The sequence below is a fragment of the Andrena cerasifolii genome, chromosome 11 (genome assembly GCF_050908995.1).
Source record: "Andrena cerasifolii isolate SP2316 chromosome 11, iyAndCera1_principal, whole genome shotgun sequence".
In the NCBI taxonomy this organism is placed as follows: Eukaryota; Metazoa; Arthropoda; class Insecta; order Hymenoptera; family Andrenidae; genus Andrena; species Andrena cerasifolii.
In genome coordinates, this window is record NC_135128.1 from 10,183,238 (window position 1) to 10,199,303 (window position 16,066).

The following is a 16,066-nucleotide window of genomic DNA, read 5'->3' on the forward strand; positions in this document are numbered from 1 at the left end:
CTGCGTGGTAATGGGCACAATTGTTATTCGAATTCAGCCTTTAATTTCTGGAAGCTTTCAAACGCTTCGGCAAGAAACTCTGCGACCCTCGTCTCAAGTACACTTTATAATACTTTCAATTTACCGATCTCTGCAACGTCTTTGATTCCTCCTCTCAGTTTCTCGAACCGCCTGCCCGTAAACTCGTCCCATTAAGAATTGCACGGAGCTTCGTACAGTTGCAGTTTAAGTGCATAAATTATGACCAGATCGCGAACCTTTCAAAAAGTTTTCCCCGAACCGTACTGCCAGAAAGGGATAAGGAGAGCGGAAGGGAGAGAAACTTCGATACCCTGTCTCTCTGTCTCCAAACCTTTCCACGTACTTTTATCGATGGGGCTAGAGTCTTTCGCCGAGAGTCCGATTAATTGAGCTGCCTTCCTACTTTTTTTCACTTCGCAGGCAGAGAACCATCCTCCCACTTTCGTCTTGCCGGCGTGTCTCTTTCAACCTCCATCCCCCATGCTTCTCCGTGTCGATTAATCTCGATCGTCGTGGAGAATCGCGCTGCCCTGCTTCGCCCCATTCCCGTGATTCAACGACCGAGCGCTTTTTCTTGTACCCGTTCAGCGATAGAAAGGATTTCTTACGAATCGAATTACCATGGAACACTCTAAGAAATTATCATCTCGAAGCTGAATAACCTGTCTCTCTATTCGTCTATGTGTCAGAATGGGCTGCGGTTTCCACTATTTTCCGGCTAATAAATTAATATCGCGTTATAACGTTTATGCAGTCTCGACAAATATTCAAAGTCAGTTTCCTGATTGCACATACAGTTTCGAGAAGCACTTGATAATTCCGCCATTCAGAAATGTGTTTTACTTCCCCAGTGGAGTCGGCTGCCGAAGATACCTAGTCATGTGAACACAGAATTCGAGCAAGTGGAACTTTCAATAAGGCCTGAGTGAGCGGTAAGAGGTGAAAGACTAACGAAAGATCGCGTATAGGAAATTGAGAGAGCTCCGATAGCAACCCTCTGTAATCACACTCGTTGGGAACATCCTTACAACGGTTACGTCCACGCTCCGAAATAATAACGTCCAAGTATCGGAGTAGCATAAAACTTCCTCGGGATTCTCTGTTCAACGATCGAAGAATAATTCGTCGGACCGTCTCGCAGTCCCGGGAACAATTCTCGGTGCCGGTCACGCATGGAATCACTTCCCTGGCTCGTTCGACGAGCTTCGAGTGACCCCTGAAGCCGCGTTTGTTTCAGAAACGCTTCGAGACTACCCTTCGAGCAATTACGTCGCGAAAGTTTCCTTCGAAAGTTTTTCCACGCTTAACGAGCGTGATAAATTTCTGTTACGCGCCCCCAGGAGCCACCGGACGCAAGGCTGAGAGTTTACAACGGCGATAAAAATCTCGTTGAAATTATTCATGGGCCGAGCTTGTTCCTCGCCCTTCTCGATTCGAAAGGCGGAGGGGTGGGAGGGGGTGTGAGAAGAGAAAATTGGTAGGAGTCGTCCCTTGCGTAGGAAAATCTTCCGTCCGATGGGGGATCGGACTAGCCGACACGCTGTTAATTTTAACGAGGGCTGGGAGGGTGTCCTCCGCCGTCCATAAATTAATTAATTTTTGTCCAGATCTTCCTCCACTCCTCCCTCCCTCGCCGACGAATTCCGCGGTTTAAAACAGGTAGCTGTTGTTACGCGAAAATCGATGAAATAATTAATTGAAATCCGACCTCGCTGAATAGTTTCTATGGACTTTCGGTATACATTAACCGCGATTGTTGTAGACATATTAGCAAGCTTGCACTGTCCCAGGGAATATAATTAACACGCGTATGCGAACGTTTCTGACAATAACCTTTATAATCTATACAAAGGCGTTATCGGCGATGCATTGGCCGCTGATAATGACGTAGTTATCGAAATAGATTAGACTGTCAGCGTGACTTTGATTCCCAATGAGAGCGACGTGAATAGACCCGCCGAGGAATTCTACATTGTGCCCGAATGACAGCGACACCTCATTTTTCACTATCGATCCGATTGTTCCTCTCTTTGTTTCCACTAGCCAGCTCGATTTCCGAGGGCGAAGAAAAATCCCCCCCGCCTTGCGAGGGCGATTCGTCCGAATCAGCGCGAGAAGTTCCATTCGACCAACGGATTCACTAATTAAATGAAATTCGTCTGTCGTTCAAGCCCCTTCGTTCTCCATCAACTGTTTCTCCACATCATCAAAATTAGGTTTGTCGGATTGCGCGCGCCCCGATAGCCTTTTCCTCCTATCAATGCCCCTATGACAGCTTGATGAAGCCTTCACCCCGAGAATCCTCCCCTTCGTGGCATTATTTGGGGGGAGAAAGCCGAATCGTTCACATCCAGGACCTTTCCTTTCATGTTTTTCAAGCTCCACCCTCGACGAGTAGCATGATCGAGAGGTCTACGGTTGGGATAAGCCCTGTGTTGCGTACATTCGAAAAAATGCTCGAGGGACGCATCGAACGCTCGAGTCAACCAAGTATCTTCGCAGTGAATATAGATATCAGTGTCACCAGGCGACAGCAGTCTTCCTGTTCTCTTTTTTTTCTGATGAATTACGTCGACGAACACGCGCCCGGTAAATTGTTACAAATAACTGGGCGATGAGATTCGAGAACGCTACGATTTCTCCTCACGACTGGCCATCCTATCTATAAATCACTTCTCTGGGTCAGAGGAGCGATCGGACGCAGACTTTGAGCCGCGAAGACTCGGCGAAACCGATCACGTATCGCGCGCTTGATAAGGGAGTTGCTTTATCAAGATTCTCCCCCCGTGTATGGTTACAGTACATACTCACTTTATAAAATTTTCGAGAAGCAATCGGATTCCGCCGATGCCCAACAACAGGAAGCCCCAGTTGACGAATCCCGTGAAGTTGTCGAATCCCGAGCTCCAGGAGAACAGACTATCTCTGGGACGATGACATCTGTAAGGAGAAAAGGAATGTCCAGGTTAAAAAGAAAGTATCGTCCGAGATCGATGGCACACACTTGTCGTCGGCGATATAAAGGAAGAAAGGCGCCATAGAAACGTCACCGGAATAAGAATGGAACAATAAAGCCGCTTCCATATCGTACGGTTATATGCATTTCCATTTCAATTTACGAAGAAACACGCGATTTATGCAACGTATTGAAAACATTTGTTCAAGCTTTTCTTATCCCCCTCCCTCCTTCTCCTCCACCCCTTTATTCCCCAGTCTGACTTGAGCCACCGTGCATCTCCTTTTTCGCCTCTTTTCAAAGTAAACAGCCACTGGCAGCGATGCGTTCCACTTCAAATGAAGCAAGTAGAAACGGACGGGCCATGCCTAGACCAGCGTATTAAGATAGCAGATGCCTGCTCGACTAACGATGCTTTCGCTTTGTATTTTTCTATGAGGTAGCGTCGTTCCTGAGGAACGCTTCAAACCTTAGACATCCCCCTTTCAGCAAGAGACAATCGTATGGGGTGTTAAAAAAGCAACGGTCCCAAAATTTACAGATGTACTTGTCAATCTGCATCGATGAAGAGTTGGTGCTCATCGGGTTTGTAAAATACAAGACAATATCTATGTTTTATGTATTATATTCTATCTTGGATAGGAATCGATGAGAATGTAAAAATAAAAACATTTATCTCTGGATTTCAAGAGAATCAAGATTTTCATTGGACTTTCAGATTTTATAAGCCTATTAAGTGAACGGTGTTAATAATATACAGTGCCCCGTCTCATGAAATTTGAATGGCGCGGAGAACATCGCGACGAGTGGCGGATACAAAACCCTCTCGTCTTGGGCATCTCTCTCACGCAGATAATACACCGGGTGAACCTGAGTAATCGGCTTCCACGGACTACCGGGTATCATCCCTTCGTGACTGCGAGCACGTCGAGGGTTGACAAGGACCATCGTGTAAACTTTTCAAAAGCGTTTTGTCCCGAAGCATAAAGCGTTCAAGGAGACCCTTGTTCCTTCTACGGATAAGACGTGCTTGCTTGAGTGTGAGAATTTAGGGAGAGGAAACAAAGCGGGCCGTTCGCGGCTCTGTCCGAAAGTAAAGCAATATCGCCTACTGTATTCTTGAAAATATTTCTCACGGCCGCGTTCACGAATTCACGTCTCTCATCGGCGAACGGATGCGCGCTTAAACTTCGACCTTCCCCGCTGTCTACTCCTGCTTTTTACGTTGGAACGTGATTGAGGTTGGAGCTGGGAGGGCTTCTAAGCCACCGCCGCCAGGAAGCCAGCGACCTTAAGCATGTACAGGGAAGATCCTACCGAGCAACTCGGTCAGTTCAATCCTCCGAACGTCAAGTCTACGGAGTCTCGGAGGACCTGTGCGATACCGACTGAAACAGGGGGAGGGGAATAAAAATTGTAGGTGTACCAACGTTGATGCACCGTTGCGAGGCTCGTGCAATAAAAGCGACGTTGGATAAAGCTAAAGATTAAAGGACGGTCAAAGGAAGCCCCTTCTGAAATACCGCGCCGTTTGTCCCGCGTAATTACCCGACAGAAGTCCCTTATGTCCTGCAACTATGTGCATTTAATGTGATCGTTTAACCTCCCCGCGCTGTCCCGAGTAAATCCTAACTATTACTCGGAATTTATGGCAGATCGTGGTAATTAATAGACTCGCGATAAAGCCGGCTGGGTCGGCCACCGAGAGCCGCGCAGGAAGAGCTATCTCACACTTCTGATACTGGCACGGTCTGCATGGCAGGATGCAGACGTGTCACCGAGAAATTCCATATGCATGAGTGCTGTTGTACTGGGTGTCCGAAGTGTCGAGTTCAACTTATCCCAGGATACACGAACCAGAGCAATAAACGCGTAAACGATCTTTCCAGTGGTTGTATGTGGGTAAGTGTTCCCTCGTGGAATTGCGAACATTCGCGAACAAGGATCTTTGCCTTCAAATTTCACCGAGTGATTACTCGTCGTTGAAGCAAACGTCGTGATTTACAATTTGGAAAAAGATTTATGAAGTAGGTACAGCTAACGCGTAGCTGTTTTTCCTCTTTTCTTTCATTTATTTATCTTAAGTAGTATCCGATAAAAAAATGATAGATTTAAGAGCTTTTACCTCTATATTATCCTTAACCGAGAGGGTAGAGATCTGGAACTTCGCAGAATGGTGTTGCAGGGTAATTGAAACAATAATGCTAATTCAAGCAATAATAATCAGATTTGTGACGTTTGTCGTTTGCGACATGCCTACCTTGCTAGACTCGTTGATTCGCGAGAAATGAAGGTAATTACTCTAGAGTTAGTAGTAATCAAATTTTTGTTTCTACTCCGAGAGCTGCAGCTGCGTAACTGCTCGTATTCCTCCTTTGACCAACGGATTCCGAAACAATTAAAGCAATCCCAATTCCCCGTCTGCAGAAAATATCCCACCGTGCTAACAAGGGGGAGCAGAAACAGTTCAGAACGCTACACCACGATATCAATTGCAGACAGAGCATTCTGGTCTAGCTCGGGGCAGTCTGTCACACTATCTGACGAGAAGACATAAGTTAGCGACTACTTTTCAAAGTTCAGATACACTGCATACTGGTTTTCAGCGAGCACGACTGTTTCTTGCGTTTGGAAGCAAACCAGTTGTCGAGTCTCTTCCGTTTAGCGCGTTACAACTCGCGAAAAAAAAAGTTCGCTTGTCGAGGACGCAAGAAACTTAGCGCAACTCTTCGGCTCTCGTCGGTAAGCGAAAAGACAGCCGCGTCATAAGCCACTCGATTATTGACGTCGTAAAGCGAGTCAAACTGTTTCCTCGTGGCGTCAATGACAATAGCGAGTAACGATCGCGAATAACAGCATAAGACGCGTAATCCCGCGAATGTATTCCAGTAACATTTACGTCCGTGACGTCGTTCTCGCGAGGATATAACGTGAATTATTTCCTCCTCGTCAGAACAGCGAGGGGTCCATTTAGGCGGCGGCCTGAATCGAGAGCAAATTGGGTTGGGGGTATAACGCCGTTAAAATTCATTCCCGTCTGATTCGGGAGCCTCTGTTTTCACTGGGAAATTGGGAATAGTGTTACACTCGGCCATCGCACGGGCTGGCTACTTATTTTAACGCCCGAGCCTCCGAGTCGCGACTATGAAACATGTAAATGGAAGGGTGTAAAAGCTGCGCTAACGGTGGCGTCGTGTTATTGTGACCGCTGATTAAAAAATGTGGCCGATCGTTGATTCTCGCGTTAGCCTGCTGTCGCTATCGCTGGTGGAGTAGTCGACACCGGGGGGGGAAAAATATCTCTTGTGCCGCCAGGCTGTACGCACATCCCCCGCGAAACAACCCCCGAGGAAGAGTGGGTATAATCGGTGCATACCGGTTGCGTGCAACGAAATAAAGAACGGAACATGTTTTTTTGCATCGAGGATCATGACCGAAACGCGACGGTGAACAATATTTCAGTATAATTATCCGAGCGTGCGACGGCGCTGTAATGCGATTCGGTCTGAACCAGCTTTTATGATACACGTGGCGAGCCTAAAGTTTGGATCGCCTGGCTATGCCCCCTTTTTCCATTTATTCGTTAGAGTGCGATGTTTTTTGTCCCAAAATTCGGCGACCTGGTCGATACTCGACGGCAGAGGGAGGATCCGAAATTGCGACGAAAGCGTTTGGACACTTTTGTGGGGATTTACAATTCCATCGATCGAATTGGCTGATTCGCAGGTTCGTCATTAAAATGCAATTTGAAAATTAGTTTGGTCATTTCATTAGCTTCATTAAATGATGGTGAAACGGTATTTTAATACTTTTAACCAAAAGTTCATGACCGAGGTATGCACTTTGTATAATTATGTGACTTGCATTTACGTTAATGCTTGATTAACCGGTTGTGAAACCGTGCGCTGCAAATTGATTGCAAAAAGTGTCCAATAATTACGTTACTTAAAATAATTCGGGAACCAATTACTGAAATCACATTCTTGCCGAACGTGTTATTCATGGATGCATGAATTAAGCGACTAGTAAAAATATTAGATTAAATAACATTTCGTTCGTCCTTGGTATTTCACAGACAACACCTCATCAGTTGTGTGTTAGCAAGAGATAAATCATGTAGCAATTGTGCGGGCCGTAATGGGAACATCGTGAATTAAAATTGACGCACTTTCACGCGAGTTATTTCCCGAAGAGAAGCTCACGCATTAATAATCATGTTTCGCGATGCTATTAAAGCTCCTCGTTATTCGATTCCCGTGCACTGCTATGTCCCCGGTCGTTAAAGTCTAATTCGAAAAACTCGTGACCTACGAACGGCGTCGTTAGTTAATTACACGCTCGTTAAAATTATCGATACTGATAACGGAGCGCGACGTGCTCCGCAGCCTCCGCAATACCGGCGTGAGTAATTGTACTTCTACCCGCGTAATTAATATTCGACTCGTCGTTACGCCACCAATCTTTTTATCGCGGGCAGGAACTATCCGCGTGTTTCGCGCGTATCGAGACGTATAAGTACTTATATGACGCGTTCGGCGGCGAATTACGAAGTTAAATGACCGCCGTTCCGTGCGACACAACGGAGAGTGCCATTGTATGCAAAGGCACGCCGCGACGATCGCATAAGTATAATATGGTCGCACGTAATTTCGCTCGCGATAAGAGGTAGGCTCCAAAGGGCCATTATCGGAACCGGGGGCCCATGAAAAATATATAAGCCCCCTGTCAACATTGTCGTCTCCATTGTACAGCGAGGATTGAAAGCATGCCAGGAGATGGTCCGGCGGTCGCAGCGAATTCCGAAGCGAATGACTCGGCGGAATGGCTCGGTTGGATCACGGAACGATATGCGCTGCTTAACCGTCGCTTAGTCTAACAATCGGTTGATAAAAGTGCCAGTCATCGGTGGGGGAAAGACAAAGCTGCCAAATCTTTTGTTTCCAGATCGGTCTGAGAGGCAGGCAGGACTGGATTCTCTAAAGACGAGTGCCACTCGTGTTTCTCTTCCATCCCCTTAGCTGTTCCCCGAATCTGAAGTCACCCCCTACCACCCTCGGCTACCGGAACGGAGAAGCCGTTGTACATACAAGGGCGGACACGACGGCGAGGGGTGGTTAGAAAAAGGAACCAAGCTCAGAGGGGCGTAAAATGGCAGAAAGGGGCTGGCGGTTCATAGGATTCGCGTATCTGCCCCGCGGATCGTCCTGACACCGGTACCCTCGTGAATATTTAAACGATAGACGGATATACATATATTACCCGTGTAATGAGGAGGGAGACGTGGCTGGCGCGCAGCGCCGAATCCCGAGCGAAAAGAGAACGTGGAGTGGCAGGAACAGCAGAGGGTAGAAGAATACCCTAAATGATTCATGAAGGAAAATTAAATGGTGCTTTAAACAGGTATTCTTGCTACCCGGGTTTTCGTTCACCTCGTCCTCCTGCGTCCCAGGCCTCTTCCTCCAAGGCTGGGAGAGCTCCTCGGAATCGATTACCAAGCTCCACCATTCCGTCTTCCTCGCTCCCTGTCTGTCGGTTCCTGTTCGCTTGTCTGTCTGCCTGTTTTATTGTCTCCTGCCTTTCACCAAGACATCCCGAACTTTCGCTGTTGCAATCTGCGCGCACGTTCCCCGGGGTTCATCAAGGGATCTCTGCCTCAGTCCTCTCACCTGTTGTGAGCCGTCTCGTCGACGAAAATAGAAATCGGTGCGGGGCAAGGTAGACTGAATCAGGAACGTCGGGACCGTAGAAGTTCTCCTCGTAGCTGCACTGTTTTGCGTGGCTTGTAAGGCTGCGTACGTGTCTGGCGTTGAACGTTGTTTTTGGGCTCGGTGACGTCAGTGAATAATTGAATCGATTACGGAGCTCGACTTGACATGCTATCCTACTTTCAGAGGGAGTAATTCCAAACATCCGCGGTTAAAAGATCGGCACTTCCCTGCTGTCTAGTTATCTCGCCAGAAAAGTGCAACAAGTACGCGCAAGACCGCGAGTTGCATTTCGCATTTGCGCTATTTCAATTTCCAAAGTTACGACAACCCGGGGGATAATTCCAGTGGTCACTTTCTATAATCGAGTCTGACAACTACGTTCCGCCAACGAACGATTCTCAGCCGCAAATCGACCGCAGCAGAGGATGTGGACGCGCACCGTTCGGGGCAACACACCGCATTCCCCGCAAAAACCACAGTCGTCTTCGTGCCCAATCCGAATGCTCGCTCGCTCCCTTCTACCGCCGTAATCGCCCCCATTGTTCTTCCGGCTGATTTCGCGCGCGAGATTCGACACCGACGCCGCAATCTTCGCGAAGAAAAGGGCCACGGCATGAAAAGAGGGGAAACAAGGGGAAGCCAGAAAGCGCTGGTAGGATTGACAGCACAATACCGTTAATCCTCATTCGTTTCGAAGGCGCGTCGGCCGAAACTGCGACGGCGCCCCACTCCCCCGCGCGACGAAGATTAAAAAGTTTTTGCCCGACTCGACGAGACGCAAAAAATCCGCGATGGAGCGGCAGGTGGGGAGGACAACGGAGAAAAAGCAAGGGAGGAGCTTGACGTACGCCGCGGAACGTCCGTCAACGGAGAGAGAGAGAGAGAGAAAAAAAAGGAAACTTCCGGTCACCACCGTGCGACGGGAGGGGTGACAGGCTGTCCCCCGTGCTCTATTAGGTGTTTTTTACCGCGGAACTCGTCAGGTGCTTTGAAGAAGACGCGAGAAGGAAGTGACGTACGTGTTTTGCGCGAGCATCGCCGCCGTGACGAGCAACGAATTAAAATTCTGAAGGAGAATCTTGCACATACCCTTGGCGCGTCGCTCAATACCGTAACGCGAGCGAGCCTGGGCGATTATTTGCATTCGCCGGGAAGAGGATGGGGCAGGAACTCCGCGAGAAAATGCGCCAGCCTACATACACCCTTCCGCCGTCACTATGCCCAACCCTCTCGCATGATACACCGTCCGAAGTTATTAGCTATTCGAATATCAACCCCCACTGGGCGAGAGCAGTCCGTTACCGTGGCTGCGGAAATATCGGCGCAATATAGACCCGGGGATTGGACGAAGTGAGATCGACGGGTAGGTGACCGGAGCGAAGAGAATAATGCTCGAGGAAGGGATCGATATATGGGAGAAAAACGGGGGTAGAAAAATTGCCGGTATATCATTGTTGTCAACATCGCTCGACTTCGTATTACCCCAATGATTGCCCTTCAGCGTTAGTACGTCATTTCGGTCTAATAGAGGTATTGGAAAATGTTTCGCGACCATCGTTAATGAGATCCTTCACCGTGCAACCATTGTCTGATTTGTAATTACGGATAATGTCGCCGCAAGATTCGTGCCTGTTCTCGGGGCGAGCGATGCTGCGGGGATGCTCTATAGGTAGACGGGGTCCACTCGTTCCCCTCCGAATGGAAGTCGTTGAGAATTAGATTGAATCCGGGAACAAATACAGCGGGAAGGGCGCGGGAATCGAAGGATCGTACAAACGAGAACTTTAAAATCAATCCGGAACTGAAAGATCGCACCAGCCAGACATAGCTTTCCGCGCGAATTCCCCGCAGCAAAGGGGTAGATCATCCGATATTCACCGCGTCCAACGAACCCCGGCGTGCGCGCTCGCGCGCCTAATTGCAAAGTTGGCGAAAACAAGAAGTATCTGGCAAACACGGAAGGAGTAAATACAGTAGGGTTCGTTTGTTTAAGAGACGGAGGAGTGGTGCCATCTCTGATTCTACGGCATAATGGACGATCCAGGAGCAAGGACGCGGAGGGGCGCAAAGATGGGGTGAAGAAGCAACCGAAGGTAGGAAGGTGTTCCTTTCTCAAGAGCAAAAAAAAAAAAAAACTCTTGTTTGCAGGTCATTATAGCATGTCAAAGGGGGAAGAAGATCTCGCTGTTTTCCCCCCTAGTCGACCTCTTGCTAATCAAACAGACCTCCTGGCATCATCAACCCTCGGTAGTTTTCGTCTCAACGCCAATTAGCGTTCACTGTACCAAGTGACCACGTTACAAAACCCTCGTCCTCTGTTTATCTCCTTTTAAACGTCGAGACGTATTCCTTAGAAAAATGCAACGGGAACGCGTTTCCCTATGTCGGTCATTTTCGCCGAGTTAATTTCTGATCGCGCGCTCGATTAGACCGTAGACTTGATTAAATTTTTTCACCCGCGGCGGATGGATATTAAAGCCCGAAACTTCATAAATCTGGACAAATGGAATTTGCCCCGGTCCGGCTGCTTCCTAGTCCGACCCCTCCCCTTTTTTGTTTACGGAGAAATATTAACGCGAGTTAGCTCTTCCTCCGGTGGTTTCGCAAAGGCTGGATTCTTTGATTAGCGATTCCGATTGTGGCCCGGGCCCGCCTGGGCCTTCACTGCGGATTGGATGCATTATGTACCGATCATGAATTTATGATGCCGCATTCCTCGCGGAGATCGTATGCGAATCACCGAAACTATTTCATCTCCATACGTCTCCCAGTTATCGCGCCGATCTACCGCAGCTCCATCATCGGCTTTTTCTGCCGCGTCACTCGAATTAACATTTTAATTAAGAACACGCGAGAGCAAACGTGGGCTGGGTACCACGGGCTAAGGACTCGTCAGCGATTTTAGAAGTCGCCAAGGGAAAGAAAAGGGAACGAGGCAGGCTGATAACGGTAGGTCATTGAACTAATTATACGCCGCGATGTTCGACGAGGCGCACTTTCAATTAACTACCAGGTCCGCGTTATCGAACAATTCTTACGGGCGAACCTTGAACTTCGGACGTCGCGAATATAAAGGCAGCTCGCAAACTCACCGTTGGACCGTCCATTTCGATAATGATAAGGTCCCCTGATCAGGGAAAAAAGGAGAATTTATTATTCAAGGTTTCGCGACCGGTCGGCCGAGAAATTGTTAATTAAGCTGAATAAAGTAAACGCTGTTTTGCTCTAACGCGGCCGAGGGAATTATTCTGTAACCTTCACAAAGGGAATACGCGTCCATGTGTTTCGATTCGTTCAAAGCGCGCTCTGCTCGGCTGACAATGAGTGTGGTTTTTCACCGTTTGATCGATTAATTAATGGAACCTGTTTCGAATCCATTCCGCAACGGGCTCAACATTTGATATCAAACGGCTCTGTGTGCCGTTGCTGCGCTACTCTTTGGTGTGCACATCGACAAACGACAACTGTGTGTTTATTAACGTGGTTTCAAATTTTATATTAAAATTTGTTTCGAGTGACCGTAAGATCGGAGTGCAGATACTTCAAATTAATTGAAACATTTAAATGTTACGCGAATTATTGACAAAAATGTCATCAGCATATAATATTGAGTTGGTACACTCGCAGGTAAAAGCTTTTCATTGGAGTTGGCCACTGAGTTTCAATACTTTATTTTGCATCAACGTTGTTTTGTAACTATTGATTGCAATACCGCGTGCTACGGTAAAATTGATGCGGGCACCCCTACGTGTATCATTTCGCAGTAAAACGTGGACAATTTTTTGCTGGCGTAACGTGACTGAGTCACGACTAAGCTTGATATATTGCTATTTATATATCGGTTAACTCTAATCTAATAGCGTGCAAATATGTCTTAAGAGGATTCAGCGCATAAACCAACAACGTTATCGCCGAAACACGACATAACTCTGTGTACACACAATCTCCTGAGCAAAGAAAGGCGAGCATTATTTCAGAATTATTAACGACCTGTAAGTTTACATCAGAATGTCCAACATCTTTCGTGATTTACAACGTACAAAACTCCTCTAATTGCCTGTCTCAAAAGGTCCACCTAACAATACCAAACAAAAACAGGAGTGCTAAAAACGTAGAATGCCCAGATTTCATTTTTCGTGTTATGATTTAATTATATTTCTGACGGGTATAAAACCTGTGCATTATACATGCACACAGCATCTCTTTCTCGCTTTGCGCCCCAGGCTCGACCTATAAAGGGTTCACACGCGATACAGGCGACTTTTACTCCGAAATGGAAAAGCTACAGAAAATGTTTAATTTGCCAACTTGGTTAGCGTATCGCGGAGATCCGTTATTCTCTCTCAATGTCTAACAGAGCCTTATTCATTCGTCTTCATAAAACTTTAAATGTAACTCCGTAGACGATTCTATTGTTTTTGAGTAAGGAGCTACAGCTCCACTGTCAGTTACCGTGAACCTTGCACCGGGAGAATATCCTCCGCGACTTCGCTGTAAAGGAACGAAACTAATGCTGTATATGTGCGTGTATACAGATAGAGGCAGAATGAAACTCAATAATTATACCGTCGCTGCGAACGAATTATCTCTGCCCGCGTTTTCTTGACGTACAGCTCTGCGCCGATCTCTTGTAGTTCTATTAGAAACAGGGAACAGCTCGTTAAGAAAGTTTTCGTTTCCGCGACGTGCACTCGAGCTGCATTCAATTGTCTGCTCTCGTGTCCATTCCCGTGAATGAACTCTGTACCATTCATTCGCACCTCCGGCGCCAACTCTACAATAGCCGACGCCAATGCAAATATTAGCCATTCTCAAGGAACTGATATCCATTTTGTTGCTCGTTAAAGCAGTAAGTCCCTAGAGTCCCCAAAGTCCATCCAGCCGGGCTCAAACTGAGTTAACCCCTTAGCTGGAACACTTCCTCATTAGAAATGCGCCCCACACGTTCAAATATGACTAAGCCGATAGAATTCTAAATTATCGAAGTTCCTAACGCTGACCAGGCCCGTCAGAATTTAATCGGAATGACATCACTAAGACTACTTAGGTCGACTGTTTGCTCTGCCATTCACCTTGACATCAATCTGACATTTATATTACGTTTTATAGATCCCTTGATGGATGGACACAACCACTGCACTGGCGTCTCACGTGTTGTGTCCCTTTAGGAAAATTCAGAAACGCTACTCTGTGGAATCTGAGGCTGCATCGCAGATTTCGAAAGAAACTAACAAGGGAAGATCTCCAAACCGGAAATTCACAAAATTATGAAACTTTAGGGATGTGTAGAGGATATATAGGCATGTGTTACCGCAATTTTTATTTGCTCCACAAATTCACCCTAAGGGGGTGAAATTGCCCCCTGAAAATCCGGCTGCTTTCTGATTTTGTGTTTTAACTCGCGAATTGTGAGGACTGTAAACTTACAAATGATAGTCCTAATTAAAAAAAAAATAATTAAAACCGAGTTGAAAAAAATAAAAATGTACTAAGTCAAAAATAATTTTTTCCCTTATTTAATCTGCGACTCCCAATTTTTTAAGCCGCCGCCAGATTTACACAGTGCAAATGTTGAGGCGCCGACTTAAAAAATATGACAGTCGTAGATTAAATAAGGGAAAAAATTATTTTCTATTCTTTTGAAGTCGGTTTTAATTTTTTTTTTAAATTTTTTATTTTAGAGTGAATTTGGACAGCAAACACAATTGCGTGACACGTATCTATGTATCTCCTACATATCGCCAGAGTTTTATAATGTTTTGAATTTTCTAGCTCGGTATCTTCCCTTGTAAGTCAACCCCAGAAGCGAAACGCCTGTTTAACTTCACCCGATTAAGGCGACTGGCTACAGGGTCAGCTCATCTGCATGGTCGGTTCGTTAACTCGGGATAAAGTCGAAGGCCTCTGAACAAGGTCTTGCGAAATGAGCTATGGAAGAACCGCGCGCGCGATGCTACCGGCTGACCTCCGCATCGATTATGACACGCGACAGAAACGCCGCCGAGGCTCATAAGCTGAAACGAGAGGAGGAACACAGCGCTAGAAAGGAGGGGATCCGTCGTCCACAGTTGCGCTCGATCTAGTGGCAGTCGCGCATGCGTGTTCCGCATTGAAGTCGGTTCTTACGTTGGCGTAGCTGGTGGAACCTGAAAATTTCGCGTCGCCGTGCACTCATCGGCGTCCATTTCGCCTTGCCGACGTTCCTCCGCGGTGGCAGGCTCGCGTAGCTACGCTATCGCAACACTACCGAATCGCGACCGTGCTTCTCCGGAAATAGCCGGTACAAAGTAGTCGCGCCACGAAATTGGAGCGTGCCCATGGCCGTGCATGGTTAGAACACTCACGGTTTGTCTGGCTGCGATCTGCGCACGATCATCTCGGCCTTCTGGATCTCCTCTGCCCTTGTGACGCTCTTGGTTCTCCTTAATCTCACCCTCGGATCGTTCTCGTGCTCCACCGTCATTTCGTTGCTCTGCGAGGAGGAACGAACACTACGCGCCACTGTGCACCGTGTAGAACCACACAGACGCACGGGGGGACAGGCACCTACGCACACACACACACACCAAACGCACGCACGCGACACGTTACCGGGCCCCAGAACACTCTGCACTCGCACGAGGAGGAAAGAAACCGGAGGCGCGTAAATCAGGGGTTAGGGAGGGAGGGGAGGGGCAGATTGAATCCCAGTTTTCAGTTTCGTTGTCGCCACGTCACTGCGATAGAGCTTTACAGGCTGACTACTACTCCGGCCGGCTCAATCTACTTGCCTGTACGCGGCGTCTTAAGCGGAACAGTCCCTACCGGTCGGTATTTAGCGTGGCGCGTCGTACGCGACGTGTTTACGACGAGCCAGCTGCGATGATACTACCGGCTTGCCACGGCCGTAACCACGGTGGACTCTGTTTATCTCTGTGTTTCGTCCAGATAACGACATTGTTGCCAATTGTAGCAGGCGTCAGCATGGCTCTTTCCATGCCGAGCCTGACGGTCGAGTGACGCCGAGCATTTCGAGGCACAGAGGCGGGGAGTGTTTGCGGTTTTTCTGTGGGTTGCCCGAGACTCGGTAGAAAAATACACTGGAAGTTGGCTCCAAGTAGGAACACGAATAATGCTCACGTGATTAGAATGTTCTGCCTGGTTCTTCTCGATTGGGCCACGCGATGGCTACGCGTGGGATAAAATCTAGTGGCCAGTCAAGGTTTCCGTTAGATTGTTTCTGAGCGGATTTTTATAGAAATTGAATATGCTCGATGTTCTATGAAATATAAGGAAAAGCTGGCAAAGTAGCTACTTCAAAGTAGTTCACTGAAGATATATGACTAGATGATGGGTGATTTTATCACTTTTGATACCGAGTATCGAGTAAATGGTACAGCAT

At 47.4% G+C, this 16,066-nt stretch overlaps 1 protein-coding gene across 2 annotated transcripts in view; it reads right to left on the reverse strand.

The window, feature by feature from the left end:
• Positions 1 to 15,557, reverse strand: part of Mdy (diacylglycerol O-acyltransferase) — a 93,110-nt gene extending 77,553 nt beyond the window's left edge. Inside the window, exons 1-2 of one of the 2 annotated variants that reach the window (XM_076822687.1) lie at positions 15,030 to 15,555; positions 2,833 to 2,961 (exon numbers count right to left, since the gene is read on the reverse strand). In XM_076822687.1, the coding sequence (XP_076678802.1) occupies positions 2,833 to 2,961; positions 15,030 to 15,148 (248 nt within the window). In that variant the 5' untranslated portion in view covers positions 15,149 to 15,555. Of the gene's footprint in view, positions 1 to 2,832; positions 2,962 to 15,029 lie in introns of both variants that reach the window. The other variant, XM_076822688.1, reaches the window with a different exon arrangement.
• Positions 15,558 to 16,066: the final 509 nt, after the last annotated feature.